Raw genomic sequence first — 27,376 nt, 5'->3', positions numbered from 1 at the left:
ACCAAATAAAAAAAAAATGGAGGAGCTCCAAATCCAACAAAATATTTTGTCATTTTTATAAATATTTTGGTCATGTGAAAAAATATTTTTCATTTTTATATGAAAAAATATTTTTGTCATGCTTATAAATATTTTAGTCAAAAAGATTTTTAAAAAACATAGAGTCTAAAAATTTATAGTTTATTATAAGAAAATTTTACACAATACACTTAAAAACTTTTTTTTTTTTTACAAATTTTCTTACAAATTTTTTTTACAAGTTTTAACCTATTTTTTTTAGAGAAAAATGTTGCTTCTTTGTTGCCTTCCTATAACAACAATATCAAAACAACTTTCTTATAAAACAACATTTCATATTGTTGTAAAAAAAACACTTTGCTTTCCCGTAAGAACAACTTCAAAACAACGGTCGAAAACAACGGAAAACAATACCGTTGTGAAAAAAAAAATCGTAGAAATATGAAAAAATAAAACAATAGATCTGTAAAAATATAAAAACTTTATCATTTTTGTATATTTATGAAATAGTCTCTTTATTATATCACATGGTCCAAACAACTAGCAATACAAAATATTAAAAAGACATAAACCTTTATTGTTTTTATTAGGTTTTTCTCAACAAAACAAAAATATACATTAAAGAGTAGAATTCCCAACACACACACCATCATATAACAACTTCTCAAACACTTTCATGTGTTCAACTTTCAAAGCAATAGCAACAAATAAGTTACCATTATTAATTGGGCCGGGAGGTAAAATGTAAGCTTTACCCTCTAAACGAAGCCCAACAGGGGTCACATAAAAAGGCCGACCCCATCCAAAATCAGAATCATACATTGGCAGCCCAATCCAACAAACTATCCCAAAATTTGGGCTTTCGTAAACATCAGCCCCACGACCAGGCCCATTAATGAGATTGGGCCTAAGCTCTAAGTAATCAATAGCCGATCTCAAGTAACTATTATCCATTTTAACCAAAGTTTGGCGAATCTTACTAGCACCATAATTTATTGGGTTGGTTACAAGATCACCAATGGTAACAACAGTTGAAGTTGCATATAAAACATTGGCAAATAAATGAGGTTGGAGTGGTGGGTCCAATTTAGTCCTACCATTAATTAGAGTGAACAATTTAGTAACTTGGTTACTTGGAAGTGACCTTGCTTTAGATGCACATCTCCAAATATGAGTTGATAGAATCTCAAATGTGCTATAGTTATTGGTACCATTTTGTTGAGATTTGGCTTTGAGAATCTTGATTTGGTCCCTAGTGAATTTGAAAACTTTGACTATTGGATTGGGCTCTTGTTGTTGAGTAGATTTAGAGAGTGGTAGTGGTGATTGTTGGTACTCTATGTGATCGAAATTTGGTTGTGGTGGGTTTCTAGCACGAAGTAATGCTCGGTCGAGGATTGGGTGTTGTGATAGGTGAAGACCACGAGCCACTTCGGACCATGCGTTGACGAAGTACATGGCTGCTGTGCCATCGGCCAAACGGTGTTGGTTACTGAAACCTACTGATACTGTACCACATTTGAACTGAGTAATCTACAAAAAAAAAAAAACAATTTACCTATTTCGATTAACAATTTACTATTTTTTTCGATCATTAAGTGTCTGTATAAAAACATGTAGTGATATATTATTAGATCACGTATTAAATAAGTTAAAGAAATATATGGCTACGTGTTTTTAAACTAATACTTAAGAGGCTTAATTGACACTTAACGGTAAAAAAAAGTATGACTGTAATAAAATCGTAAGATATAGTATTTTTAATGTTATTTTTTTTATTAAGGTCATATGTGTAACAATTACAAAATGTTAAGGAGATTTGATGTAAATATCCCTCATTATTATTGTTGTTAATTTTCTACTATTTAATTACTAAAGGTTTAAATATAAAGAATTTAATATATGATAATGTAAATATATGAGATAAAATAAAATAAAAAAAAGTGAGTGTCTTAGTGAGCTATTTTAAAGTATAAAGAAGAGTAGCTAATTAGAATGCTCTTACATTCGGGATTTAGTTCCTTTGATTCAAATACTCTAATTAATGATTGGATTGATCTAGCAGTTGTTGAATTTTATTATGTTTAGGGTTACATTTCTTTTAATCTAAACTATATGATATATCTTATTAGTATAAAGAAATCTATCTTAAATAAATATGATTAGTTAAGTTATGTATACCTGTGCAGCTAAAAGAGGAAATGAAGAAACACCAGCAGAACGATCAATAAAAGGAGTAAGCTTTAGAAGCTCAACAGTGGGAGCACATCCAACCAAATCATCCATAACAGAATCTGTCTCGGCCACCATAAAAAGGACACCCTCCGAATTACAATTGATTTCAAGGCGACCGCCATTGTCATACCTTAGCCGACCCGCCAAGGGATAAAAGGGCACCAACACCTTTGCTAAGGCATGTTTAAGAAGCTCAGTGTCAAAAAACTTGGCATCACCATTATTGTTTCTATACAAGTATATATTAGTTATATGCACACTTGTAGTCATTAAATCCAAGTTTGACAACCAAATTGGATCTTTTGGTGTCTCTTTTGCTGGCTTCACCATTGCCCTCTCCTTAATGTTAATCACCATATCCATTATTATTATGAAATATTATTACTATTATTTCTTTATACAAAATCAATATAAGAGATTTTATGTGATGTGTAGTGCATGTTATGTTATATTTAGTATACCTCTATTTATATATAAGCTAAGCCAAGTTTAATAAGGTCAAAATCATTGATAGTTTCTATGATTTTTTTTTCTCTATTTAGCTGTATTTTTAAGGTATTTTGCTTGAGATGTATTCTCAATTTGTTCATGGATATATATGTTGGAATCATTTGACGGCAAAGATTTTGGTGAAGATCAAGAAAAGCATCTATGGCCGATCTTAATATAAATTTGGTCAATAATCTTACTTAAGACATAACGAACAAGCATGCATATTGTTCTTGGTACAACAAAAAAAAAAATGTTATCCTCAATATTTATATATATATACATTAAAAAATTTAACAAGAAGAAACAAAACCACTTAATTAAGAGTTGACAAAATTTTCAAAAAATGAAAAATAAAAGAGTTGACAAGCATGAAACTATATATTATGGAAACATGGTGATGAAATATAACCATTATAATTCATATTTTAATTAGAACAGTCTCACAATCTGTATAGTGTTACAAAACTGAACTTTCATGTCACGTAATCACATGTATCAACAAAGACGATAAAGATGGAGTTTTTACATTGAATATGGAAAAGAATTTCCTATAGTAGTGAATATTTTTTATAATTACTTGGCTTAAGCAAATTAAATTTTGCAGGATAAGCTAGATGGTTGAATAAGTAAGTCAAGATTTTAGATTTGATCCATAAAGACAATACCAAATTGGATTTGGAGTCACTATAAGAGGAAACAAAATATGTATATACATGTAAATATTATTGTTCTTTAATCCTTACATTAGCATTGGTGGTTAAGTACTTGTTGCTATACAAATTTTCATTCATCTGAGATAATTATCTCCACAGATGTACAGAACAAATGAATGTACAACAGCCATGATTGAATGACTGTAAATGACAAAGACGAAAAAGAAAGTTATGGTAGATATTGACGCCATTCTTCGGGAGTTCCCTTCCTCATTTTCAGCATTCTTATGGCTGCATTTGTAAGGGGTATGGCAAGTATGTCGAATTCTTTCGGGGCCTGCAAAATCAACGAGTGTTTGTCAAGTCTTTTTCGAGAACACAAAACAGTTTTTGTAGTTTTCGATAAATAAAATAAAACCCGAACAAGTTTTACCTTGGGTACCTTAATTAGCTTCATATTTGCTTCTTCAATTGTTTTGTGTCCTTTCTTTGAGTTGCATTTAGAACAAGCTGTAACCTGTTAACAAAACACAACATTGCAAAAACCTTCAAGCACCTGGAAAAGATATTGTTTGTTGGTTAGAACCGTAACTAGCACAACACTGTTCCCTTAAGAGAAAATCAATGGTTTCAGATTCTCCTCTTTAAAGCTTTTTAGGATTAAGAAAATGGTATGAAGAAAAAACAAATCTCACAATTTCGGGTAGCATGATCTACTAAGGTAAAGAAAATCTTGCCAGGCATCCTCCTGCGAGAATTTGAGATCATGCAAAGTCCCACTACTTGAGGCCTTTTGAAAAGGTGTCCAAAACTAAAAATCGTAAGGACTTAGGTTCAAAACGGACGATATCATACTAATATAGAAGTTAAGGTGAAATGACGGCCCAATAAGATGGAAAAGCAGGGCCTAACAATGCGGAAGTATTATGCCAGCATTCGTATCGATATTCATAGAATCATTTTAAGCAGTTACACAAGTTGTGGCCTGCAACTCATATTTTTGTGTTTGACAAGAGGTGTTTGAAATATTCCTATTGTTTGTAGAAGCAGTTTGCATCAAGTAATAATGGATTGTTTTCGTCTTACCAAATTTTCCCATTCCCATTCGCCACCGCGTGAAATTGGCAAAACATGATCAATGGTCAAGTTCTCTTGAGAATAACAGTACCTTCCGAGAAAAGGAACATAAAATTAGTATGCCAACATTTTTTGCTAATCAAACATATTTTCCTAACAAGTAAGATAATCATAAAAATTAGCCTTATATAACATAAAGATAGTCGTAATAGATTCAAACTAAACAAGAAGTACCACAGTATCAAGAAACTCATTGTTTATGAGCTCTCAACCATCTATGTCACACACACTTGTTTGCAAAAAAGTACATAATCATATGCTTTTCTCCGAGAAAAAGTGTGTCGACGATGTTAGGATGACATAAGTAAGGGCTCCCCAACTAAAGGGGTAGCAATATAATCGAAATTAAAGCGGCCTCAAGCTCAGTTAGGCGCCTTTTAGGCGTCGAAATCTACTTCGTCCTAAACCTCAACCGCTTACTTAATGTGATGTAGTAACCTATACTAGGAGTATCTTTTACGCGGGCATTTTAATAGAGTTGCAAGGCTCACTGCCAAACTACGGTTTGTGAAGCCAACGACTAGAGTTTCAAGGCTGGCTTACCCCCTCCTAGTTTCGGCGATGCCCATTTCCCAAGTACCTAATGAAGTCTAATACTTGAGAGATAAAACCTATATGTAAAGGGGAAAAAAACCCTTTAACATGAGATTCAGTTTACTTACTGGCATGTGTAATTGTCTCTGTACAATATATTTTTACGACTGAGATTACTCTTAATCCTTCTTCGCTTAACTACTTGCAGTAAATGTGGAACCTGAAAGCAGAGTAAAACCACATTTAGATTAAGTAAAATTCTAAAAGGTTTGTTCTTTTCTTTTGTAAGGGTTGCAATAGCAGAACAATAAGCAATAAACAACTTCATTCACATACCCTCAAGACAGCTGGTATGTAGAAAGATCCACTTGGGGAGTTTACAGTCTGATCATAATACTCTAGTACATCAGCCTGGAATAGTAGTAAGTTTTGAAAACTCATTCAATAGCAATTTCTTTATTAAATGAACAAAAACTAATGATGTTTGAGAAGTTGGACATAACTAGACACCAATATTTAAGTAATACATATCTGAGTATAAGAAATTCTACAATGATAGATAAGATAGCCTCAAATCCATAATTATCACACTTACATAATATCTCATATGAAACAAGATTGTGTTTAATTAAGAGAATGATAGGCTTGGAGAGGCAAAATGCTCCACCTTCTAAAGCAAAGTGAAACACAAAACAAAACAAGAAACGCCTTCCCTTAAACCTCTAAGATTATCATACCGCAAAAGCTATGAGTTTAATATCGATATTCGATTCATATAGGAACACAATGCTCAACATAAACTACACCTATCTCATAGACAGAGAAAAAGAGAATAAACAAGCTGGTAAACGAGTTGTTCGGAATATCCTATCACAGAGGCAAGTGAAGGTCATAGAAGCAATGGTAATAACTATTTCAAGTGGATCTAAATCTAGTCATCAATGTCAAATAGATGAACTAAGAATAGAGAACAAACTAGTAACTAGATGAGCAACCAATAACATCACCAAAGCAAATATATGTTGCTATGATTTGATCATCGAACGTGAAAACTCGAGCTTTTGCAGTCCCACCTTGTCCATAAATTCCAAACAAATTGCACGCTTCCAGCAGACAACATTGACTGGCCTGATGCAGGAGGACAACAACAATCAAAACAGCAAGCAGACTTTCTTTTATCTGAAATCCTTCTGAAGTGGTAGGAAGAAAAGAAAACAAAGAAGAAATAACTCAAGCACTGATGAACCAAAGCAAATTTCGCCTACATTGCAACCCAACTAACACTAACACAAATTCTTGTATTAAGGAAAACTAAGACACTTATCCTCCTTTAGCTAACAATTCAAAACATGAAAACACCAGGAGAAACAAGAAAAGGCCAAAACTCAGCTTATACTAACATGGAAACTATATAATCAAAGTTTTGAGTTTGTGAGCAGCATAAATCCAATGATGTTTTTAGCAGCATAAGTGTCCAATAGTTGTAAAACTGTAATTTCCCTTCAATTTCGTAAGTACAGAATCCGATTAGAATTTATTAAAAGACGATTTGGAAGTAACTGATACTATATTTTTTCCTCCACAGCCAATGATCTAGAATTTCGACTATATATGTATCCTATGACAATAATAGAGTCTTTTGTAGTATTGAAATTGAAGTAAAATTACAATTTTACAATTATTGGATACATATGCCGCTCAAAAAAATCATAAGTTTATGCTGATTACAATATCAAAGTTTTGAGTACTAATCCCACTGTTTACCTTTAGGAAAATAAATTTACACCATTAGCCACATCACAGCACTTTACAGAGTCATGATTTCATCATACTCAAGTTGATGTAAATTTGATTCTTTTTAAGATACACTCATTTTTCTCCATTAATTTAACCAACATGCTCATTAAAATAGTTCAGCAGAGTTCAAAACCAACCTATTAAGAGCTCACATACTTTACAAAAATCCAAACTTGCATGAAATAAGCAAATGGGACATTTACAAAACAAGAAAAGAAATGACCTGTAAGAAATATCCAAGACTAGACCTCTGAAACAAGCAAGTTCATCCCTCTGAAACTCAAGATCACCATCATACTCGTCACCACCACCATAACCACGATCAACAACAACTTCATCATCACCAACATTCAAGTGGGCTTCGCTACTACTGAAACTTGTGGGGTTATTTAAGAAAGAAGAAGAAGAAGAAGAGTAAATTCGAGTAGTGGAACCTGAAAGCTTGAGCTTCCGCTTTTGGGGTTGGATTGATCTGACCTGAAAGTGAAATGGGTCATTGGGTTCTAACCCAAATGAGACTCCTCCATCACCGCCATTGAAGAGCAGCTTAACGCGTCCTTGGGCAGTGAATTGTGCCATTAAAGTTACAAAGTTTGAAGCTTTATCTGAGTCTCTGAGATGGGTTTGTGTAAAAATTGTTGCTTGATTTTTCTTTTCTTTGATTGATCAAAATTTTAAGTTTGAAAAAATATAAAAATGGTTATGAGCACGGAACAAACCGTTACCACATATTCCTTTTTCACAATATACCAATAATATCTTTCATAATTTTAGGTTCATTTACCAAAATGACCTTCACACAGTAGTTTCATATTTAAACATGTGTTTTTAGCTTTAACATAAAAATTTATTAGAATTCTCAAATTTACCACATTTTCCTTGAAAGGAAGTAATTCATTAAGAATGCTATAAATTAGCCAAGATCAAACAATCAACCGAGTTAGGACTGTCCGACCATCACACACATGTTATTAGATGAAAAGATAGTCAAATTAGTGAGTGAGTGTGATATACTATATTGGTCTCCCTAGGACTAAAGATGAAATGAACATGAGCAAAGTCATTACATTACAAATCAACAAAATGTCAGATAGCACAACACCAACAACATAGGTGTCAATAGTTCTACACATTTAAATGGCCTAAGGTTGGGGTTCGGAGTCCCAAGGCCTACCCTAAGACTAGGGTCGGGTCAGAGTCTGGAGTCGATGTTGAGGTTAGGGCCGAGGTCAGAGGTCGGGGCTGAGTTTGGGTCAAAGTCTGGGTCCAAGTCCAAAGTTGGGGTTGAGATCCGGAGCTGGGGTCCTAGGTCGGGTCGAGGTCGTGGTCTAGGTTTTGGAGTCTGGGGTCCAAGGTTGGGGGCCATGGTTTGAATCGATGGTTCGAGGTCCATGGCTGGGGTCGGGGGCTGAGGTCAGGTTTGGGTTTGAGCCAAGAGCCGAGTCTGGATCCGAGGTCTAGGGATCGAATCCAGATCCGATGTCTAGGGCAGAGTTCAATGTCCAAGATGGAGGGTTTGTTTATTATAAAGATAATATATTATAAAGATAATATAATTTTATATGACCTATTAATACAAGTCAATACCAAATATAGTTTTGTATTAAATGATAGAGTTTTGGCAACTAAACTCTCTCAACCATCATTTTACTTGCACTTAACTCTTAAAGCTCAAATTTTTGCGATAAAACCTTCCAAACTATTGAACTGTTTGTAAATTTAAAATATCATCTATTTTTCATAGTTAACTGCCACCGTAAATTGCTTATATTTATGTGTACACTCTTGTACAAGTGATACGTTACAACTCAACCCAACACAAAATGTTATACATTAAAATACAACACAACACGTTTACTAAAGAGACTCTTAAACAAAATAAACGTGATAAGACAATTCAACTTCACAAGTAATTTCGCTAGGCGATTAAATAGCCCATCTAAGGCCGAAATGAATGGCTTTGAGCTTAAAACTTTGTTGATTTTGTTTCTGAATAGTTAACATGCTTGGTCATTATCAATGAAAAATTTCATCATTTTGAATTGATGACCTACATATAATATATTTATATATGATTCTTTCTTTCCAAGTTTAGTTAAATTATTATGTACGAAAGGCTAAATAAAAACAAAATGAGTATAGTAGTAAGCGTGTAAAACTCTTATAATTTCTGTTTGAATTTGAAAGCAATTAATGTTGATAATGATATTATTATATATTGTGTTGTTTTTGCAAGTAAACTACGTACTTAGATTTCAATGAACAATCAAATTATTCATTAATCATATTAAAATCAAAGAATTATACATAAAAACTACTTTCCATATAGTTCTCAATTATAGAAAGTAATTAATTATATGAATTTACATATTAACCACTTACATCTTTTAATATCAATATATTTTCTTATGAAAATTAATTATAGATATATATATATAATTAATATTAAAACTGTGAATAACATATGAACATGATCATAAAATTAATTAAGTTAGTTATATTAAAAAAAATTATCAAAAATTGAATTCAAAAATCTATTTATTTTATTTTAAAAAATACAAGATTTATTTTCTCATCTAATTTATAAATTTTATAAAACAGTCTAAAACTAAAATGTTACAAATATGTGATTTTGAAAAAATGGTTTAAGTAAACAAAATGGTAATATTTTTGGGTGAACAAATTTAGAAAATAAGCACATCATTCTTCAAAATTAGGAGAGGGAGAAAAGTAGAGTAGAGTAGGTAACTAACTAGTATATATAAACTTAACCCAATTTCATGTTTTGTAACCAAAACAAAGGCTAGAGTTAACTTAAAACTTCTTCACTTTCATCTCTCTCTCTTTCTCTCTCTACAAGGTGAGTCATTCTTTCTCTCATACCATCATTAAATTTTCATGTTATTATAATACTCTTATAAATATTAAAGTAACAATTTTTTTTATTTGAATATATATTTTGTTTATTGGGTGCAGAATTGTGATGGTAGAATGAAGAAGGAAGATGGTGGTGAAATCTAATAATGCAAAATGGATAGCTTTCCTTGTCATAATATTATCATTTTTCTCTCTATTTCAACACTTATTTTTTGCTAGGTTTTCATCTCTTACTTTGCTTAATTATGCAAAATCTGGAGCTAATATTCATTCAATTCCAAGGAAAACAAAGAAAAAGGTTTGTGGGTTTTTGTATCTATATATGATTATAGAGTATCATATATTTTATATTTATATATGCTTAATGTTCTTACAATGTAACAGAAAATTCATAATGGAAAATTAGGAGAAGGGGTTATAAAAAAACATCTCCAATCTTCACAGCCTAATCTCCATAATCAAAGTCTAAGTCTAAGCATTGATAATGGTAATTATAAATTTTATTAGTTTTGTTATTAATTAGTTAATAAGAATACTTAACTTCTTTTATGGACACTTTTGCTAATCTTATTATCTTCTAATCCATGAAAACCCAAATCACATATGTATAGAAATCTTACCTATTCTTTTTTTATTGGTATAGGAAACTATGTCAATAACACCAACAATGTGTTCCATGATGAGAACATATTCCAAGAAGATTACAAACAAATGAAAAAGAGCTTCAAAATATATGTCTATCCCCACAAAAAAAATGACCCTTTTGCAAATATTCTCTTGCCAGTAAATTTTGAGCCAAGTGGTAACTATGCAAGTGAAAGTTACTTCAAGAAATCCCTCTTCAACAGCCAATTCATCACCAAGAACCCGAAAGAGGCCGATCTCTTCTTCTTGCCCTTTTCGATTGCTCGGTTGAGACATGACACGCGAATTGGTGTTGAAGGCATACAAAATTTCATCAGAGATTACATAACAAATGTTAGTCAGAAATATCCTTATTGGAATAGGAGTGATGGTGGTGACCATTTCTATGTTGCTTGTCATTCTATTGGAAAATCAGCTATGGAGAAAACAAGTGAAGTGAAATTTAATGTTATTCAAGTTGTTTGTTCATCAAGCTATTTTGTAGCTGCCTACATTGCCCATAAAGATGCTTGTCTTCCTCAAATTTGGCCAAGGAAAAATAACCCTCCTAATCTTTTTTCACCCAAGAGGTAATAATAACTAGGTTATTTCTTTCTACTGCATCATAACAAGGCCTTTGTAAGGGTTATGTTATGTTGAATGATTTTCTAGAAGAAACATGTAGAATAATGTTAAGACTAAATGAAACTTAAGAAATGCATTTTGTGTTTCTTTGTTACTTCATTTGACAATTTATTTTTATTTAATATGTGGTTTGTCTCATCTGAATTGAGTGAAACACTAATAAATTTGTATTTATTATACTACAATTTTTTTTATGAAAAAATGACTTTTTGGGGGCCTCTGCAAATAGAGGCCCTAACCATGGACCTACTCTACCTATCTTTAAAAGTTAAAAGCAATCTTGAGCTTAGTACAAAATTTGTTGTTTTTAAAAAAGCAAGGACCCTTTTATATGTAAAAAAAAATGAGGAAATTAGACTCTATACCTTTTTTATATTGTACTCTTTTATTTTTACCCTCTTTTTAAAAGTCTATTACTTTTACCTCTTTTTTTAAACACTGTACCAATTCTGCCCCTTTAATTTCAAGAAACTCTCCATGTGACTCTCTTATGTCAGGGCATTTTAGGTACAATACATATAAAAAGAGGTATGTTTCAATTAAAAAAATTTTAGAGGTAAATTTAGTTAATAGATTAATAAAAGAGGCATTTTTCAACTTACTCCAAAAAAAATAGTATTTTAAAAATTTGAGGGCTTCGTAGTGGAGGTCGTAGGTATGGGCTTGATCAACTCGTGCCTATAGTCTAGTTGTCGATAGAGCGATACCCATAACATCAGTGATGCTCAATATATATGATAGATTCTCGTAACATTAAATTATCACAATGTCTTCATTTGTATTAATATGGTGTTGAACATTATTAGTACCTCTTAGTATCATTGTATTCAATCGAATATCTACTAAGAACTCGAAAATTATGGTGTAAACTTCTCAAAACAAAGTCTCACATTATGCGTCATCATGTATCTATCCCATACCAAATAGGTCACTTTTCATTTTTGTGGTAAAAAAATTACAGGAAAAAGCTTGCATTTTTCGCGGGAGGAATCAACTCGCCAGTACGAGAAAAGCTTCTTCAAGTGTGGAGAAATGACACCGAAATCTTTGTACACTATGGTAGGCTTAAAACACCCTATGCTGATGAGCTTCTTGGGAGCAAGTTTTGTCTCCATGTCAAAGGTTTCGAAGTAAACACAGCTCGAATTGCGGATTCACTCTACTATGGTTGTGTTCCTGTTGTAATTGCCAACTACTATGATCTACCTTTCAATGACATATTGGATTGGAAAACATTCTCAGTCATTGTTCCAACTATGGACATTCCTTTGCTCAAAGAAATCCTTAAAAATATCAGTTATGATGAATATTTGAGGTTACAAAGTAATGTGTTGAAGGTGAGAAAACACTTTCAATGGCATCTTAAACCTATTGACTATGATGCTTTTCACATGGTTATGTATGAGCTTTGGCTTCGTAGAAGTTTCTTGAGATTTCCTGAAAATTATTAACCAATGGAATTGATTATATGTTTTTCTTTTTTTTGGTGGAATAAATTGTAATTTCAAAAAAATAGATGTTGAAGAAATCTGAGTTGGGAAAATGTGGTTTTTTAGAGTAAAATAGGATGTTATGAGAATATTTATTAGCAAAATAACTTACAAAAGTGAATTTTTTGAAAAATTAATTTGATCATAAGTAGTTTAATTATAGTTAACTTTAATACTCAAAGATAGAAATTACATTCAATGAGATTATTTTAGCTAACTAACCACATTCTTGAGCATAATTTTTCAGTCCACAGTCAAGAAATTTTCATACATATCCACCATTTGCACGAATCACTTGTCCATTAACCCATTCACTACCATCACTGGCCAAGAATCCCACCACAGCCGCCACATCCTCAGGCTTACCGAGCCGGTTCAGAGGATTATCCTCCGCCGCTTTCTGAATTTGTTCCTCAGTCTTTCCCATATAGAACATATCTGTTGCGATCGGCCCCGGGGCTACGCAGTTGGCTGTGATCCCCGTCCCCTTCAACTCCTTTGCAAGTATCTGCGTCATAGACTCCACTGCAGCCTTTGACCCCGCGTATGCCCCAAAGCCTGGCCTCAATGCCCCCATTTGGTGGCTAGTAACCGATATGATTCGACCACCGCCCCCTCGCTTTAATCTATTTGCTGCCTCTCTAAGGCACAAGAATGTCCCTCTTGCATTCACACTAAGAAATAAAAAACAAAATGTACAAACTATTATCATAGAGAATTGTGGTATCAAAACACTAGTCAAGAATCAAAAACAAACAAGAAACAGATTGCTAGAAACTGCATTAGAACAATGATCAAGAATGAATATAGTAAAGAAAAGTAACACAAGTTGTAACGATGTTCAACACCCTTTTCTGGTGTCTAATCCTTGGGAGGAACTGCCCTTTGGAGATTGAATTACAGAGTTACAAGGATTGAGAACAAGTGGTTTCGACTCCAATGGTGACTTGCTCTATCTTAACATATCAAACACAATAGACTCTCTTTAACAATCCTCTTTTGTCAATCGATTTTACAAAGAAAACAGTTCTAAAAACATCATCATCTAAGACAAGGCTTCAAACTCATTTATAGGCTAGCACTAGGAGTAGGAGTTAACCTTGACACAGAGAGAACTTAACAGAACTAACAGACATAACTAACTTAACTAACATGACAGTTCAGTTGGTTAGTAAGACACAGTTATCAAGTGTCTAAAACCCCACAAGAATTTATTCAAACAGTTATAATTTGTAAGAAGCAATCATGGACTATACAATCCCAGAAAATGAATAATTACCTGAAAATAAATTCCTATTGTAATACATTTCCAATAACCAATTGTTTAAACAATTAAAAAAATTGTGAAGACAAAAAGTTTATTAACAAGTTTAATAACGAGACAAAATATTTGATGTTTATGTTGAAGATTTCATTAAAGAAACAATTTTTATATGAGTATGGACCTGAATGTGCGATCGAAGGTTTCAATTGAGGTGTTAGAGATAGAAGGGTATGTGGAATCGATGACTCCAGCTGAATTTACCATAATGTGAGGTTGAACATTGAAGAACTGCTCAGCCGAATCGAAGAGGGACTTGACTTGGTCTGGATCGGACACGTCGGCTCGGACTGCGACGGCTCGAAGTGCAGCGGCGTCGGCGGCAGTGGAGGTAGATGAGGCGTTGATTTCGGCAATTACTTGTTCGGCTTGAGTGGAGTTGGATGTGTAATTGACGACAATGCGAGCGCCGAGTGAGGCCAGATGAAGAGCAATGGCTCGGCCGATTCCGCGGGAGGCGCCGGTGACAATGGCGACTCGGTGTAGGAGTGGAGAAGGGTTTTGGGTTTCAGTTGGTGTGGTCATCGGAACTAATAACGGAGAAGATATTATTGGTGGTGGCCATTGAATTGGAGCAATATTATTAACAATGACAATGCCATCAAAATGAAAATTACCTAAATACCCCTTCTCTTTTTTTTCTTTTTTTTTAAGAGTAATTTGCAACATAATTCGTCTCTTTGTAAATAAATTAATTTATTATTGAGATGTTATTTTTTTATTGATATATTTAAATTAATTTTTTTTAAAAAAAATAAAAAATTTAATGACTTGAACCAATTAAAGATTGTTATATAGTAATTCTCTTTACACTCAACAGTTAGTTACTTAATTAAAACTTAAAATTAAACTTAAATATTTATTTATAATTAAGAGTTAAACTTAAGTATTTATGACGCAAATTACTCTATTTGCTAAAAATAATTTGAAATATATTATTTCCTTCTCTATTACTAAAGTCCTATAGCTGACTTTTTTTTATTCCTATATTTGAAATCATTTTGACAAAAAACATGTAGAGTTACTAGAATTTCTATCTTATATGAACTAATAACTATACCATAAAACATTTTTTCAAAAAATAAATAAATAATAATTATGACTTACTTAAAAGGATTGAATAGTTATCTCTTATATTAATATAATGCAATTTTAAAACCAAAGGTTCACCACTTCACCCAATGCCACAATAAAATTATACCAAAAATTAGGAGCGTTGATTGAAACATTGAAATTGCACAAATTAGCTGCAATGTACCACACTACACTGTATAAAAAATGTAGTTTAAAATTTTTTATAGTGCGATTGCAGTTTGTATTTTTGTCAAATCGTGCAATGCAATGCAGTTTGTAATTTGAATTTAATAATTACAATTTAAACCGCACTGCACTATATTATAAAATCACTAATTTTTATAATAGAACAAATAGATATAATATACGTATATTATTTTATTTTTTTTAGAGACAATTCAATATTGTTTAAGAAAACGTTCAAATCATACCGCACTACAATGTATTTTTGCAATTTTAAAATCTCGCAGTGCAATTGCAGTTTGATTTAAAAAAATACTACAACTCGCACCACCCGCACCACGAACACCCGTACCAAAAACAGCTTGATCCACAGCTTAAACAAGTGCCAATTACAAACACTCTCTTACACTTCTCATTGAAAAATCAAGCAACTACAATTTGAGTTTTGACTAAAAAAAATTACAAAGTTCCCATTATACATTTTCATCATCATCGTATCATCTAACACTAACCATTGATTTTATTTCACATTTTCAACGAGTTTAGACTCTAATGCTTATTATTATGATAAAACCACGATCAAAATCTTTGAAAGTTGGCATCTTTTCAATAGATTTGATCTTAAACATACCCCCCATTTGCACGAATGACCTGCCCATTAACCCACTCACTCCCATCACCAGCCAAGAATCCCACCACAGGAACCACATCCTTAACCACTCCAAGCCTCCCCATGGGGCACTCATCCACCACTTTCTTCAAGTCATCCTCACTCTTCCCCGAAAAGAACATATCGGTCGCGATTGGTCCCGGGGCCACGCAGTTGGCCGTGATCCCCATCCCCTTTAGCTCCTTAGCAAGTATCTTGATCATCGTCTCCACAGCCGCCTTCGATGCTGCATACACCCCGAATCCCGGCTTCAATCCCCCCACCATGGACGAAGATATAGATATGATCCGACCTCCGCCACCACGCTTCAACCTGTTTGCTGCCTCTCTTAGGCACAAGAAAGCTCCTCTTGTATTCACACTGACAATTATTCAAACAGTTTGTGAGCATTAACATAAGAAATTATAACACTTTTAGGGTCCCTTTAGTTAGATTTTCAAAGAGACATTTATTCAAACAGTCTGTGAGCATTAACATAAGAAATTATGACACTTTTAGGATCTCTTTAGTTAGATTTTCAAAGAGACATTTATTCAAACAGTTTGTGTGCATTTAACAAAATATGTGCAAAAAATTAAGAGTGAAGACCTGAAAGTTCGATCGAAATCTTCAACGGAGGCGTTTGAAATGTGAGGGTACTTTGGATCGAGTACTCCGGCTGAGTTGACCAGAATATGAGGTTGGACATTGAAGAACTTCTCAGCTGAATCGAAGAGCGATTTCACTTGGTCGGGATCGGACACGTCAGCTTGGACCGCGACGGCTCGAGGAGTGGTTGTGGCGGTGGAGGTAGAAGATGAGGTGGCGTTGATCTCGGAGACTAGGAGTTGAGCTTGAGCAGAGTTGGAGGTGTAATTGATGACTAGACGAGCTCCGAGTGAGGCTAGATGGAGAGCTATGCCTCGGCCGATTCCTCGAGAGGCTCCGGTGACAATGGCAACTCGGTCAAGAAGGGGCAGAGATGAAGAAGAAGAAGAAGAGGTTTGAGTTTCAGATGGTGTAGCCATTAATGGAGGATTATGGGTTTGCTTAATGGGGAAAGTTTTCCTTTTAGTTACAAATGTAATATATAATAATAATTTAATCAAAAAAAAATATATAATAATAATAATAATAAATATTTCTTTTTTCATAAAAAAAAAAGAGAAAAAAAAATATTAGCATACGAGTGATTAGGTCCATTTGTTAAAATTTAGGATAACATGAATATAAATTATGTTATATCTCAAAATTAATTGGTAATGTAAGGAGTAGTACGTTCCTCTTATATATTCTATTATCTTTCTACATATTAGCGGAATGAGACTATCTAACACTATTGGCATATTTTATGTCTTTATAGTTTCTACTAATTTAATGGCCAATTTCATAGATTGTATTCGGTTTGGTAGGGTAGTCGGTCGGGCTACACACAAGTTGAGGAATTTGCGTGGGGTGCTCTCGTATTCTTATCTCTTTAAGGATTTGAATCTTTATTCCTACTTATTTTTCATTGGGGACGAGACAGGAAATTTCATTATGGGACGTGGACTAAAATTCATTAATACTTGAACCACATAAAAATCTTTATCTTTTCTTCTTTAATTTGCTTCTTTCTTAAGCTTATTTATTTTATAATCAGTTTTCGAAAATCTCAGTTAATATAAATTATAAAAGTGACATCCAAAATATATTAATACAATATTGGTTTTTTTGATATTATTGTTGTTGTTATTGAATTTAGTTATCGTATTGTATTGTGTTCGTATTAACACGTTTATAATATAATATGATTATTGATCGTGTGAAAATCTCAAACATAAATACAAATACGAATATAATTTCCGAACAAAGCATACAATATAATATGATAACATTTTTTTTTTGTTGGGGTAACCGATAAGTTAAGATAACAACAGTAACAAAAGTTACACAGAAGGAGGGGGGATTCCTTCCATCCAAGAAAGTTCATTGTCTATCCTAAGGGCATGCTTAGCCAATCTATGAGCCTCAACATTAAAGTTGCGGCTAACATGAGAAAGAGATGCCCCAGGAAAACTAGACAATAGGACTTTAATATCAGAAAAGATAACCCCCAATTCATTTAAATAAACAGTCTGGCCCTCCAAAGCTGAGACCAAAAAAAGTGAATCAACAGGAAATCTCACATTGTTACTATATTTTTAAACACTACGCAAGTATACGCAATCAAGTAGTAAATCTCACACAGGTGAGGTCGATCCCACAGGGAATTGGATTAAGTACCACTAAATTATACTTATGATTCTATTCGGTAAATCAAAAGCAATTATGAATTAAAAGCAGTAAAATATGAAAGAAATTCAGAAAACTTAATAACACACTTTAAAGTTGAGCAAGATGAGGCAATAGGGAGGAGAATCCTGTTGTTGTTTACCCAAATTGTTAATGATTAATTACTATCCTATTCTTGGAGTGAATGACAGATTATGAAATAACCTAGCTCCTTTCAGATCTTCTAGATTCTAAATCACATGTTATCTAATTAATTCCTTAATTAAACTAACATGAAATCAGCATTAAGTAATAATCTACTCGTCACATAAGTCATGCAAATACTTTCGTTTCACATAGAACATCGATTATCTTAATTTTAGCATTCTCAATTCTCACTTTTCAGATTTCGAATTGAGATCATAGAGCATGCACAAGGTGATCAATCTTAAACATGAAATTAAGCACAAATTAAAATAATTTCACAAACAAGAATGGAGGAATGGTAATTAAACATTAACTAGGCAAAATATTAAACAACAATCATCATCCTCCCTAAATGGGAAATTTAGTTCAGAAACAAATCCATAACCATTCCTATAGCAATATTCAACATAAATAAATTAAAGAGGAATAGAGAAAGAAACTGTTGGTGGATTGACTCTGGATCTTCACTTTGATTTCTTCTGCTCTTCCTGCCGCTTTCTACTGTGTTTTAGGGTTCCAAATCGCTCTCCCTGACTTTCAATCGCAGTTTTCTATTTATAATTGAAATTTAGGGTTCGATGGACGAAAATGCCCCTGGTCCGTACGGGATCTCGCCGCGGCCAAGCTTCCTCTCGCCGCGGCGAGAATTTGCCAAATTTAGGCTCTCTCTGTATCTCGTAACTCGCCGCGGCGAGCCTCTTCATCGCCGCGGCCAGATATGCAAAAACTCAAAAATTAAGTTTTTCTTCGGCTCAGCACGTCTTTTAATGAATTTCTGCACCCGAGACCTCTTTTACTCCAAAGAACCTGAAAACATAGAAAACAAGCGTAATTCCGTCCCAACACAGCTAAAAATGCACATAAATTGGATCCAAAACATAGGCTAAAAATAGCCTAACAAACTCCCCCAAACTGACTCTTTACTCGTCCCCGAGTAAACTAAGACTAAACTAAAAAAACTGACAATGATAGCTGAACTTTCCAACAATTTAATTGTTACCACCACCTGCACAACTTCAATCCATCAATAACCAGAATTTCAACTTGCCAACTCTAAGAACTAAGTTGAATGTGCAATTTACAAGTAAGTAATTCATACAAACATAAAGCATCGCAATTTCCATCAATATCACAACTGTTCTAACTTTCCAACATCCCACTAACAGATGATCAATAAGTTTGAATGACATACCTCTCTCCACTAATGTTGACAAATTTCTATTTGGAATCAATAGGTCTTTTTCGGTTAGCATCACATGGCTTAGGTACATGGGTAGGTGAGAAGTCATTTAGGCTATACTATACCATAAGCACAATTATACCAAACAAACCTAGACAATTCTTTTGCTTTCTTTCCATATATCCCAAAAACAGAAATAAGAGATTGCAATTTTTCTTATGTGTGTACCTCATAATTTTCTTAATTTTTTTCAAGAAGACACATTTTTTTTTATAGGCACAACACACAATATTATTCTTTTTTTCCTTTTTTTTTTTCAATCTCTCATTCCTACACTTTATATTTTTTTCACTTACAGCACTTATTCCCCCCAAACTTGCTTCAAGGCTCATGGCATAATAAGATATGTTCAGGGTGAAAAGAGTTGAAGATAACGAATTTAGCTCAGTTAAGTGGTGAAAAATTTTTTTTTTCAAACAGGCTAAGGCTCAACTTTGGGTATACTATGGTAAAAAAAAAAAAATCATAGGCAGGCTTGAAAGGCTCAATCGTTCCAAAGAAAACTTGCCTAAATCACTTTCCAAACAAAAATCATCAAGGATTTCGCTTCAAGAGAGTATGTCAAACAAATTCTATTCCATGTTCAATCAATCATTCCACAAACCAAATAGAACAGAGGTGATATGTGAGAATAGCAAATGTTTTAAATCTACATGAATCACTTCCTAACACACATCCAATTTAATTCAAACAGTTGCAAGTCAAGCACACAGTTATGTTTCAATCCATTGCACAAGTGAATAACAACAATTCAATCCATCTTTCAATTTAGCTATCACGCAAGACTAAAAAAAACTAAAACAAACTAATGCGAAAAAAAATAAATTAAGTTTCCCCCCCCCAAACTAAAATGCACATTGTCCCCAATGTGTGAAAATAAACTAGGGTGAGAGAGACTTACCTGAGCCCCTTAGAAGGGGTTTGGCGGCGGTGGCTGGTCATAAGGGTTGAAACGGGGTGGCATGGGAAAATAGTTTGGATCATCCACACCGATATTCATCCTCGTGACAATTGTGTTCAATTGAGCCACCTGCTGCTCATCGAAGATACTCCTCTGGGCCATGTAATTTTGCATATGCATGTTCTGCTGAATCAGATAATTCAGCTGATTGTGAGTGTACTGCATGGCAGGGTCAAGAGGCCCGACAATACGTGGTGGTTCGATGTCCTCACGTTCCTCTTCTTCTCTTGCCGGAGGACCTCCTTGAACTGGCGGTTGACCATGAGGATGAGGAGGTTTGAAGCGAAGAACAGTCGCCAAGTTAATAGGGCGCTGTGGCGGTGCCTTTGTATCATATGAGTACTGTGGTACCCCATGTTTCTCACATAGATCAGTGATTATTCCAGCCAACCCAAGTCCTCCACCGGAAGATCCCTCAACCATAATGTCAAAGGTCGTTCGAACAATATCCCCCACATTCAAATTATACCCTTTCATAATGCCGTAAACCCATTTAAGTCTGTCCATTTGAGCATCAGAAAAATGCTTGTTGGGGAGCATCCTTGCACTAACAAAGTAAAGCCAAGCCTTGGCCACTGGGTTGAGTTCACATCGGTACAATTGGTATGGTTCTCCACTAAGCTCATGGAACCTAAGGCCAGGATACCCTAGAGTCTCAGCAATATCCACATAATTCGTACTTCTCTCATAAAATTGTCGTTTCAAGGGTTGTTCTTCATAAGTGAAAGTTTGGAGATCATAAAGGGCATGAATAGCGGCTGTGGTAGCAGGCACTCTAACCCCCCTAACTCTAACTTTGCCCTCTTCTCTTTCAGGCCAGTTGGCTAAAAATTCCAAAGCTAGAGTTTGATTACCACGCTCAGTGACATCTACGAACTTAGTCCACTTTGCCTCTGTAGGATTTGATCCCTAATAGATGCAAAAGCGGGGGAATGTTGGCGGTTGGCTTAGGTTGACAATGTCTATCCCTCTATCTTCAATGAATGCCCTATCTTTCAATTTCAAAAACCGCTCTTGAGCCTCCATGTTGGTAAACCTAACTCTATCAAGATTAGGGCGTCCCCTAGATGGGTTGGATGATGAAGCTCCCTCCTCATTAACTCTTGACCTCTTTGGACCCATCTCACCAAAAAAAAATTTTATATCCTAACTCCCAAGAATTTTCAAAATTTCGACAGCACTTCCCCTTAAAAATGGACTTCCCGGGATTAAAATCCCTTTCAATTTAACCCAATTCTATTCACACAATCAATTTCAACAATGTATATAGCAAAAATCCCAAATATCCACCAAATAATCCAAAATTATCCAACAAATTCACAAATTCTTCAATAAAAATTGGAGTGGAAGTCTTAGAATCAATACCTCAATGACAATTCTTCCTTTAATCATCCTCCATTGTTGACATCTTGAAGCTTTTGAGAAGAAAAGGATGAATAAGGTATTTGGGTGAGGTTTTAGGGATTTGGGGTTGATTTTGAGTGGGAATTAGTGTTTAATGAGAGAAATAAGGGTTTAGGATGATTATTGATGAAAGTTTATGGTTAGAATTGGTGAAAAGGAGTTTGAATGGGATTAGATGAAGAAAAAATGGTGAAAAGGGGTGTTTTCGGCGTGGAGAAGAGAGGGTTTGAATGTGGGGTTTGATTTGAAATGTTAGGGTTTTTGGGATTTAAAAAGGGAAACTGACCAATCTCGCCGCGGCGACATGTAGCCTCGCCGCGGCGAGAATCCGTGAAAATAAGGGACTTTCTGTAAGTCTTATCTCGCCGCGGCGGTATGTCCCCTCGCCGCGGCGAGAATTCGCGAAAATAGGCCTGTTTCTGTAAGACCATTCTGGCCGCGGCCGAACATCCCATGGCCGCGGCCACCGACCCAAAATTTTTTTTTTTTTTTTTTTTTCAGTAACGAAACAGAATGAACATCAAGAAAAATAGCAGTAAACTTAAAAAAAAAACAAGTTCAACTAAATCAAAAGAACACTTGGGTTGCCTCCCAATTAGCGCTAACTTTATCGTCGCTCAGCTAGACGTTGATCGAGATCTTTAAAGTGGCGCCAGGATCATGGCGGACTTGGTTTGATCAAATTGACCTCCCAAGTAGAGCTTTAATCGCTGTCCATTCACTTTGAAAGTATTAGGACTTTCACCTTTTAGTTCCACTGCTCCGTAGGGAAACACTTTGATCACCGTAAATGGCCCTGACCACCTTGATTTTAATTTACCAGGAAACAACTTTAGTCTTGAGTTAAAGAGTAGGACTTGTTGACCAGGTTGAAACTCCTTCCTGACTAGATTTCTGTCATGCCATCTCTTAGTTCTTTCCTTGTAAATCTTGGCGTTTTCATAAGCTTCATTTCGAAATTCTTCCAACTCATCCAACTGTAGTAGTCTTTTCTGCCCAGCAGCTTTTAAATCCATGTTCAAAGTTTTCATTGCCCAATACGCCTTGTGTTCTAGTTCCACCGGTAGATGACAAGCCTTTCCAAACACCAACCGATATGGTGACATCCCGATTGGCGTTTTGAACGCTGTTCTATAAGCCCACAATGCGTCATCCAACTTTCTTGACCAATCTTTCCTTGATCTCTGCACCGTTTTCTCCAGAATCATCTTTATTTCACGGTTAGAAATCTCAGCTTGGCCATTACTTTGCGGATGATAAGGTAGAGCTGTTCTATGACGAACACCATATCTCGAAAGGAGTGCTTCGAATTGTTTGTTGCAAAAGTGACTCCCTTCATCGCTTATGATTGCTCGGGGAGTTCCAAACCGAGTGAATATGTTCTTTTGAAAGAACCGAAGGACTGTTTTACCATCATTAGCTGGTGTGGCTGCAGCTTCCACCCATTTTGACACATAATCCACAGCTAATAGGATGTATAGATTGCTAAACGATGAAGGAAAAGGACCCATAAAATCTATCCCCCATACATCAAACAATTCTACTTCCAAGATTCCTGTCAAAGGCATTTCGTTTCTCCTTGAGATGTTTCCTGTACGCTGACAACGATCACATGCCTTCACAAAAGTACTAGCGTCTTTGAAAAGTGTTGGCCAAAAGAATCCACTTTGCAACACCTTGGCAGCTCTAGTTCCACTGAAGTGTCCCCCACATGGTAAAGCATGACAGTGATTAAGAATAGAGTACATCTCCTCTTCAGGCACACACCTTCTTATTATCTGATCTGCACAGTGCTTGTAGAGGATTGGCTCTTCCCAATAATAATGTTTCACCTCAGAAAAGAACTTCTTTAGTTGTTGTCGAGATAGCTCAGGAGGAGTGATATTGGCAGCCAAGAAGTTAACATAATCAGCATACCATGGTACCATCAGACTTTCCCTCACACTAAAGAGTTGTTCATCGGGAAATTGTTCATTTATTTGTACCTCTTTTGTATTCTGACTTTCTTCCAGCTCTAGTCTTGACAAGTGATCTGCTACCAGGTTCTCTGTACCCTTCTTATCTTTTATGTCTAGATCAAATTCTTGCAAAAGAAGAACCCATCGAATCAGTCGTGGTTTGGCATCCTTCTTAGTCATCAAGTATTTGATTGCTGAATGATCTGTATACACTATCACTTTATTACCAATTAAGTAGGGTCGAAATTTGTCACATGCAAACACTATGGCCAACATCTCTTTTTCTGTAGTAGCGTAGTTTAGTTGGGCATCATTCAAGGTTTTGCTTGCATAATAAATGGTTCTGAATACCTTGTCAACCCGTTGTCCCAAGACTGCTCCAATAGCATAATCACTTGCATCGCACATGATTTCAAAAGGTAATTCCCAGTTTGGTGTAGTCACAATCGGTGCTGAGATTAACTTTTCCTTGAGAATTTGGAATGCTTCAAGACAATCTTTCCCAAATTCAAAAGGTACTCCACTAGCAAGAAGATTGGATAGCGGTTTGGCCACTTTGGAAAAATCTTTGATAAATCTTCTATAAAACCCGGCATGACCCAAAAAGCTTCGAACTCCCTTAACTGAAATTGGAGGAGGCAAGTTCTCAATTGTAGATACTTTGGCTCTGTCAACCTCAATACCTTCTTTTGAGATTTTATGTCCCAGCACTATTCCTTCTGTAACCATGAAATGGCACTTTTCCCAGTTCAGCACCAAATTAGAGTCTTCACATCTTGCTAAAACCAACTCCAAGTTACTCAGACATTGGTCAAACGATGAGCCAAACACTGAAAAATCATCCATGAACACCTCGATGCACTTTTCTATTAAATCTGAAAATATAGCCATCATACACCTCTGAAATGTTGCTGGAGCATTACATAGCCCAAATGGCATTCGTCGAAAAGCAAAAGTACCATATGGACATGTGAATGTTGTTTTCTCTTGATCCTCCGGTGCTATAGCTATTTGGTGATACCCTGAGTATCCATCAAGGAAACAATAGTACTCTTGTCCTGCCAACTTGTCTAACATCTGATCAATGAATGGGAGTGGAAAGTGATCTTTTCTTGTGGCCTTGTTGAGTTTTCGGTAGTCAATGCAAATTCTCCATCCCGTGACAGTTCTGGTTGGGATGAGTTCATTCTTCTCATTCTTTACCACCGTCATCCCTCCTTTCTTTGGAACAACTTGGACTGGGCTCACCCATTTACTGTCTGAAATAGGATACGCTACCCCGGCATCTAACCACTTCAAGACTTCTTTTCTGACAACCTCCTTCATTGGTGGATTTAATCTACGTTGTGCATCAATGGTTGGTTTCACTCCTTCCTCCATTAAGATTCTATGCATTACAGTTGAAGGGCTGATCCCTTTAATATCTGCTAAAGTCCATCCAATGGCTTTTGTATGCTTCCTTAGAACCCGTAATAGCTTATCTGTCTCTACAGAAGATAGGGAAGAAGCCACAATAACAGGAAGTGTCTTATTTTCTCCCAAATATTCATACCTGAGATGCTCTGGTAGGACTTTTAACTCTAGTTGAGGAGGCTTTTCAGTAGATGGGGTAGGCTTTGTTGGTATGACTCCTAACTCTTCATAATATTTTCTATTCAGCGGTCCATAAGAATCGAGCCACATAGCATATTCATAAGCTTCCTTACCATCTTGTTCCACCACCTCTTCTTGTACCAAAGTCAGATTAAGAGGATCTTCAGCATGTGTCTTTGTCTCCACCAACTGGTCCACCACATCAATTGCAAAACAGTTGTCACTAGCTGTAGGATAGGTCATTGCTTTGAGTACATTAAATACAACTTCATCTCCTTGTACCCTTAGCTTTAACTCTCCTTTCTGAACATCAATTAGTGCTTTCCCTGTTGCCAAGAAAGGTCTCCCCAGGATGATAGGAACATTACTGTCTTCTTCCATATCCGGAAACAATGAAATCAGCTGGGAAGATGAACTTGTCCACCTTCACTAACACATCCTCAATGACTCCTCTAGGGTGAGCTAGCGATCGATCTGCCAATTGAAGAGTTACAGTAGTTGGCTTTGCTTCACCTAGCTGCAATCTTTTGAACACTGACAAGGGCATTAAGTTAATACTGGCTCCCAAATCACATAGTGCATTTATCCCTTCAATTTTACCAATAGTACAAGGAATAGTGAAGCTCCCTGGATCTCTGAGTTTTGGAGGGAGTTTCTTCTGTAGAATAGCGCTACACTCTTCAGTTAGAGCCACTGTCTCATAGTCTTCCATCTTCCTCTTCTTTGACAAAATTTCCTTCATAAACTTCACATAACTTGGCATCTGCTCTAGAGCTTCAGCAAAAGGAATGTTAATGTGAAGTCTTTTGAAGACTTCTAGAAACTTGGTGAACTGCTTGTCTAAGCTTGACTTTCTCAGCCTCTGAGGATAGGGTATCTTTACATGATGATCAATACTAATCGGTGGAGACTGTTGTGGTGGTGCTGGGCTATCAGTAGCCTTCTCTGCTGTCGGTGTTGGTGTCGGCACTGGTTGAGCATTTATTTCTACATCTACCTCAACTGGTTGTGGTAACTCAGGCCCATCATACTTCTTACCGCTCCTCAGGGTAATTGCCTTGCAGTTTTCTTTAGGATTAACTTCAGTGGTGCTAGGCAAATTTCCTTGAGGGCGGGTTGCTACCTGAGTTGCTAGCTGGCCCATCCGAGTCTCGGGTCTTTAATTGAAGATCTAGTTTCGGTCATGAATTGGAGCAAGAAATGCGTCCGCAAACTAGAACTTCCACGGAAGGCTTATTCTTGGATTAAACTGTTGGTTCTGATTTCTTTGTTGATAGAACCCACTATTTCTTCGGTTGTTATTCTGGTTGAACCCATAATTGTTGTTGTTGTTGTTCTGTGAAAAATTCCCAATGGCCTTAGCTTCATCCATTGGCAAATCATCCACATCTGCTTGGCACTCTGAAAAGTGATGACTTCCTCCACATAACTCACAAACAATTTGGGCTTGCTTAGCTTGCCCTGCAATGATTTTAGTCAATGCCTCAACCTGAGCTGTTAACTTTGTGATGGCATCGACTTCTAACACACCAGCTACCTTCTTGGATTGACTCCTTTCAGTTGGCCACTGCTGGTTGTTTAGAGCCATCTCCTCCAATAGATCATATGCCTCATTAGCACTCTTTCTCATAAAAGCTCCGCCCGCTGCTGCATCTATTAGAGTTCTAGTATTACCAACCAACCCGTTGTAGAAGTTGTGAACCAGCATCCACTTCTCTATACCATGATGGGGACACCTCCTGATCAGATCTTTAAACCTCTCCCAAGCCTCATGGAGAGATTCATTATCTTGTTGGCAGAAATTATTGATGTTAGAGATTTTATAACAATGGAAGAAAATCAAGATTTATTACAACTCTATTGTAAAATAATACAAGGACTAAAATCAGAGATTGATTAAATATATGTTACAATACATATATATACACTATATATATATGAAAGGTAGAAGAGAAGATTACAACACATGTAATATAATATATGTATATATATAACAAGAGAATAATATATATAAACACTCACTCACAACCT

The 27,376-nt window shown here is 35.4% G+C and overlaps 5 protein-coding genes and 1 non-coding gene across 7 annotated transcripts; 2 read left to right on the top strand and 4 right to left on the bottom strand.

Moving 5' to 3' along the window:
* Positions 1-636: 636 nt before the first annotated feature.
* Positions 637-2,616, bottom strand: LOC115723964 (shikimate O-hydroxycinnamoyltransferase-like). Its single transcript, XM_030653423.2, has 2 exons — positions 2,200-2,616; positions 637-1,551 (listed from the first exon to the last, which is right to left on the bottom strand). The coding sequence occupies exons 1-2, from the start codon at positions 2,614-2,616 to the stop codon at positions 637-639; spliced, it is 1,332 nt and encodes a 443-aa protein (XP_030509283.2).
* An 816-nt stretch (positions 2,617-3,432) lies between these two features.
* LOC115723244 (uncharacterized) lies at positions 3,433-7,571 on the bottom strand. 2 transcript variants are annotated; one of them, XM_030652685.2, is made up of 7 exons: positions 7,090-7,571; positions 6,143-6,197; positions 5,406-5,480; positions 5,198-5,289; positions 4,485-4,566; positions 3,832-3,915; positions 3,433-3,735 (listed from the first exon to the last, which is right to left on the bottom strand). In XM_030652685.2, the coding sequence occupies exons 1-7, from the start codon at positions 7,443-7,445 to the stop codon at positions 3,628-3,630; spliced, it is 852 nt and encodes a 283-aa protein (XP_030508545.2). In that variant the 5' UTR covers positions 7,446-7,571; the 3' UTR covers positions 3,433-3,627. The 2 variants fall into 2 exon arrangements, with proteins under 2 accessions (XP_030508545.2, XP_030508546.2); XM_030652686.2 differs by having other exon boundaries at positions 3,841-3,915.
* Positions 7,572-9,595: 2,024 nt separating this feature from the next.
* LOC115724189 (probable glycosyltransferase At5g03795) lies at positions 9,596-12,555 on the top strand. The gene is made up of 5 exons (XM_030653663.2): positions 9,596-9,726; positions 9,843-10,041; positions 10,128-10,230; positions 10,387-10,957; positions 11,974-12,555. Exons 2-5 carry the CDS (start codon positions 9,871-9,873, stop codon positions 12,461-12,463), a joined length of 1,335 nt encoding a protein of 444 aa, XP_030509523.2. The 5' UTR covers positions 9,596-9,726; positions 9,843-9,870; the 3' UTR covers positions 12,464-12,555.
* Positions 11,771-14,411, bottom strand: LOC115724190 (NADPH-dependent aldehyde reductase-like protein, chloroplastic). The gene is made up of 3 exons (XM_030653664.2): positions 13,948-14,411; positions 12,725-13,176; positions 11,771-12,449 (listed from the first exon to the last, which is right to left on the bottom strand). Exons 1-2 carry the CDS (start codon positions 14,346-14,348, stop codon positions 12,768-12,770), a joined length of 810 nt encoding a protein of 269 aa, XP_030509524.2. The 5' UTR covers positions 14,349-14,411; the 3' UTR covers positions 11,771-12,449; positions 12,725-12,767.
* A 1,057-nt stretch (positions 14,412-15,468) lies between these two features.
* LOC115723383 (NADPH-dependent aldehyde reductase-like protein, chloroplastic) lies at positions 15,469-16,822 on the bottom strand. The gene is made up of 2 exons (XM_030652856.2): positions 16,339-16,822; positions 15,469-16,110 (listed from the first exon to the last, which is right to left on the bottom strand). Exons 1-2 carry the CDS (start codon positions 16,755-16,757, stop codon positions 15,702-15,704), a joined length of 828 nt encoding a protein of 275 aa, XP_030508716.2. The 5' UTR covers positions 16,758-16,822; the 3' UTR covers positions 15,469-15,701.
* Positions 16,823-27,063: 10,241 nt separating this feature from the next.
* Positions 27,064-27,165, top strand: LOC133031621 (small nucleolar RNA R71). Its single transcript, XR_009684724.1, has one exon. It is a non-coding gene; the product is annotated as a small nucleolar RNA R71 (small nucleolar RNA).
* Positions 27,166-27,376: the final 211 nt, after the last annotated feature.

The sequence above is a fragment of the Cannabis sativa genome, chromosome 9 (assembly GCF_029168945.1).
Source record: "Cannabis sativa cultivar Pink pepper isolate KNU-18-1 chromosome 9, ASM2916894v1, whole genome shotgun sequence".
In the NCBI taxonomy this organism is placed as follows: domain Eukaryota; kingdom Viridiplantae; phylum Streptophyta; class Magnoliopsida; order Rosales; family Cannabaceae; genus Cannabis; species Cannabis sativa.
This window is presented reverse-complemented; position numbering and strand designations above follow the sequence as displayed.

Coding starts and splice junctions, on each gene's coding strand:
- LOC115723964 (XM_030653423.2), bottom strand. CDS start 2,616: ATGGATATGGTGATTAACATTAAGGAGAGGGCAATGGTGAAGCCAGCA. Junction 1,552..2,199: donor TTCCTCTTTTAGCTGCACAG/GTATACATAACT, acceptor TTTTTTTTGTAG/ATTACTCAGTTCAAATGTGG.
- LOC115723244 (XM_030652685.2), bottom strand. CDS start 7,445: ATGGCACAATTCACTGCCCAAGGACGCGTTAAGCTGCTCTTCAATGGC. Junction 5,290..5,405: donor ACATACCAGCTGTCTTGAGG/GTATGTGAATGA, acceptor CTCTGCTTTCAG/GTTCCACATTTACTGCAAGT. Junction 3,736..3,831: donor AGCTAATTAAGGTACCCAAG/GTAAAACTTGTT, acceptor TTGATTTTGCAG/GCCCCGAAAGAATTCGACAT.
- LOC115724189 (XM_030653663.2), top strand. CDS start 9,871: ATGGTGGTGAAATCTAATAATGCAAAATGGATAGCTTTCCTTGTCATA. Junction 10,042..10,127: donor CAAGGAAAACAAAGAAAAAG/GTTTGTGGGTTT, acceptor ACAATGTAACAG/AAAATTCATAATGGAAAATT. Junction 10,231..10,386: donor AAGTCTAAGCATTGATAATG/GTAATTATAAAT, acceptor TTATTGGTATAG/GAAACTATGTCAATAACACC.
- LOC115724190 (XM_030653664.2), bottom strand. CDS start 14,348: ATGACCACACCAACTGAAACCCAAAACCCTTCTCCACTCCTACACCGA. Junction 13,177..13,947: donor ACCTTCGATCGCACATTCAG/GTCCATACTCAT, acceptor TTTATTTCTTAG/TGTGAATGCAAGAGGGACAT.
- LOC115723383 (XM_030652856.2), bottom strand. CDS start 16,757: ATGGCTACACCATCTGAAACTCAAACCTCTTCTTCTTCTTCTTCATCT. Junction 16,111..16,338: donor GATTTCGATCGAACTTTCAG/GTCTTCACTCTT, acceptor AATAATTGTCAG/TGTGAATACAAGAGGAGCTT.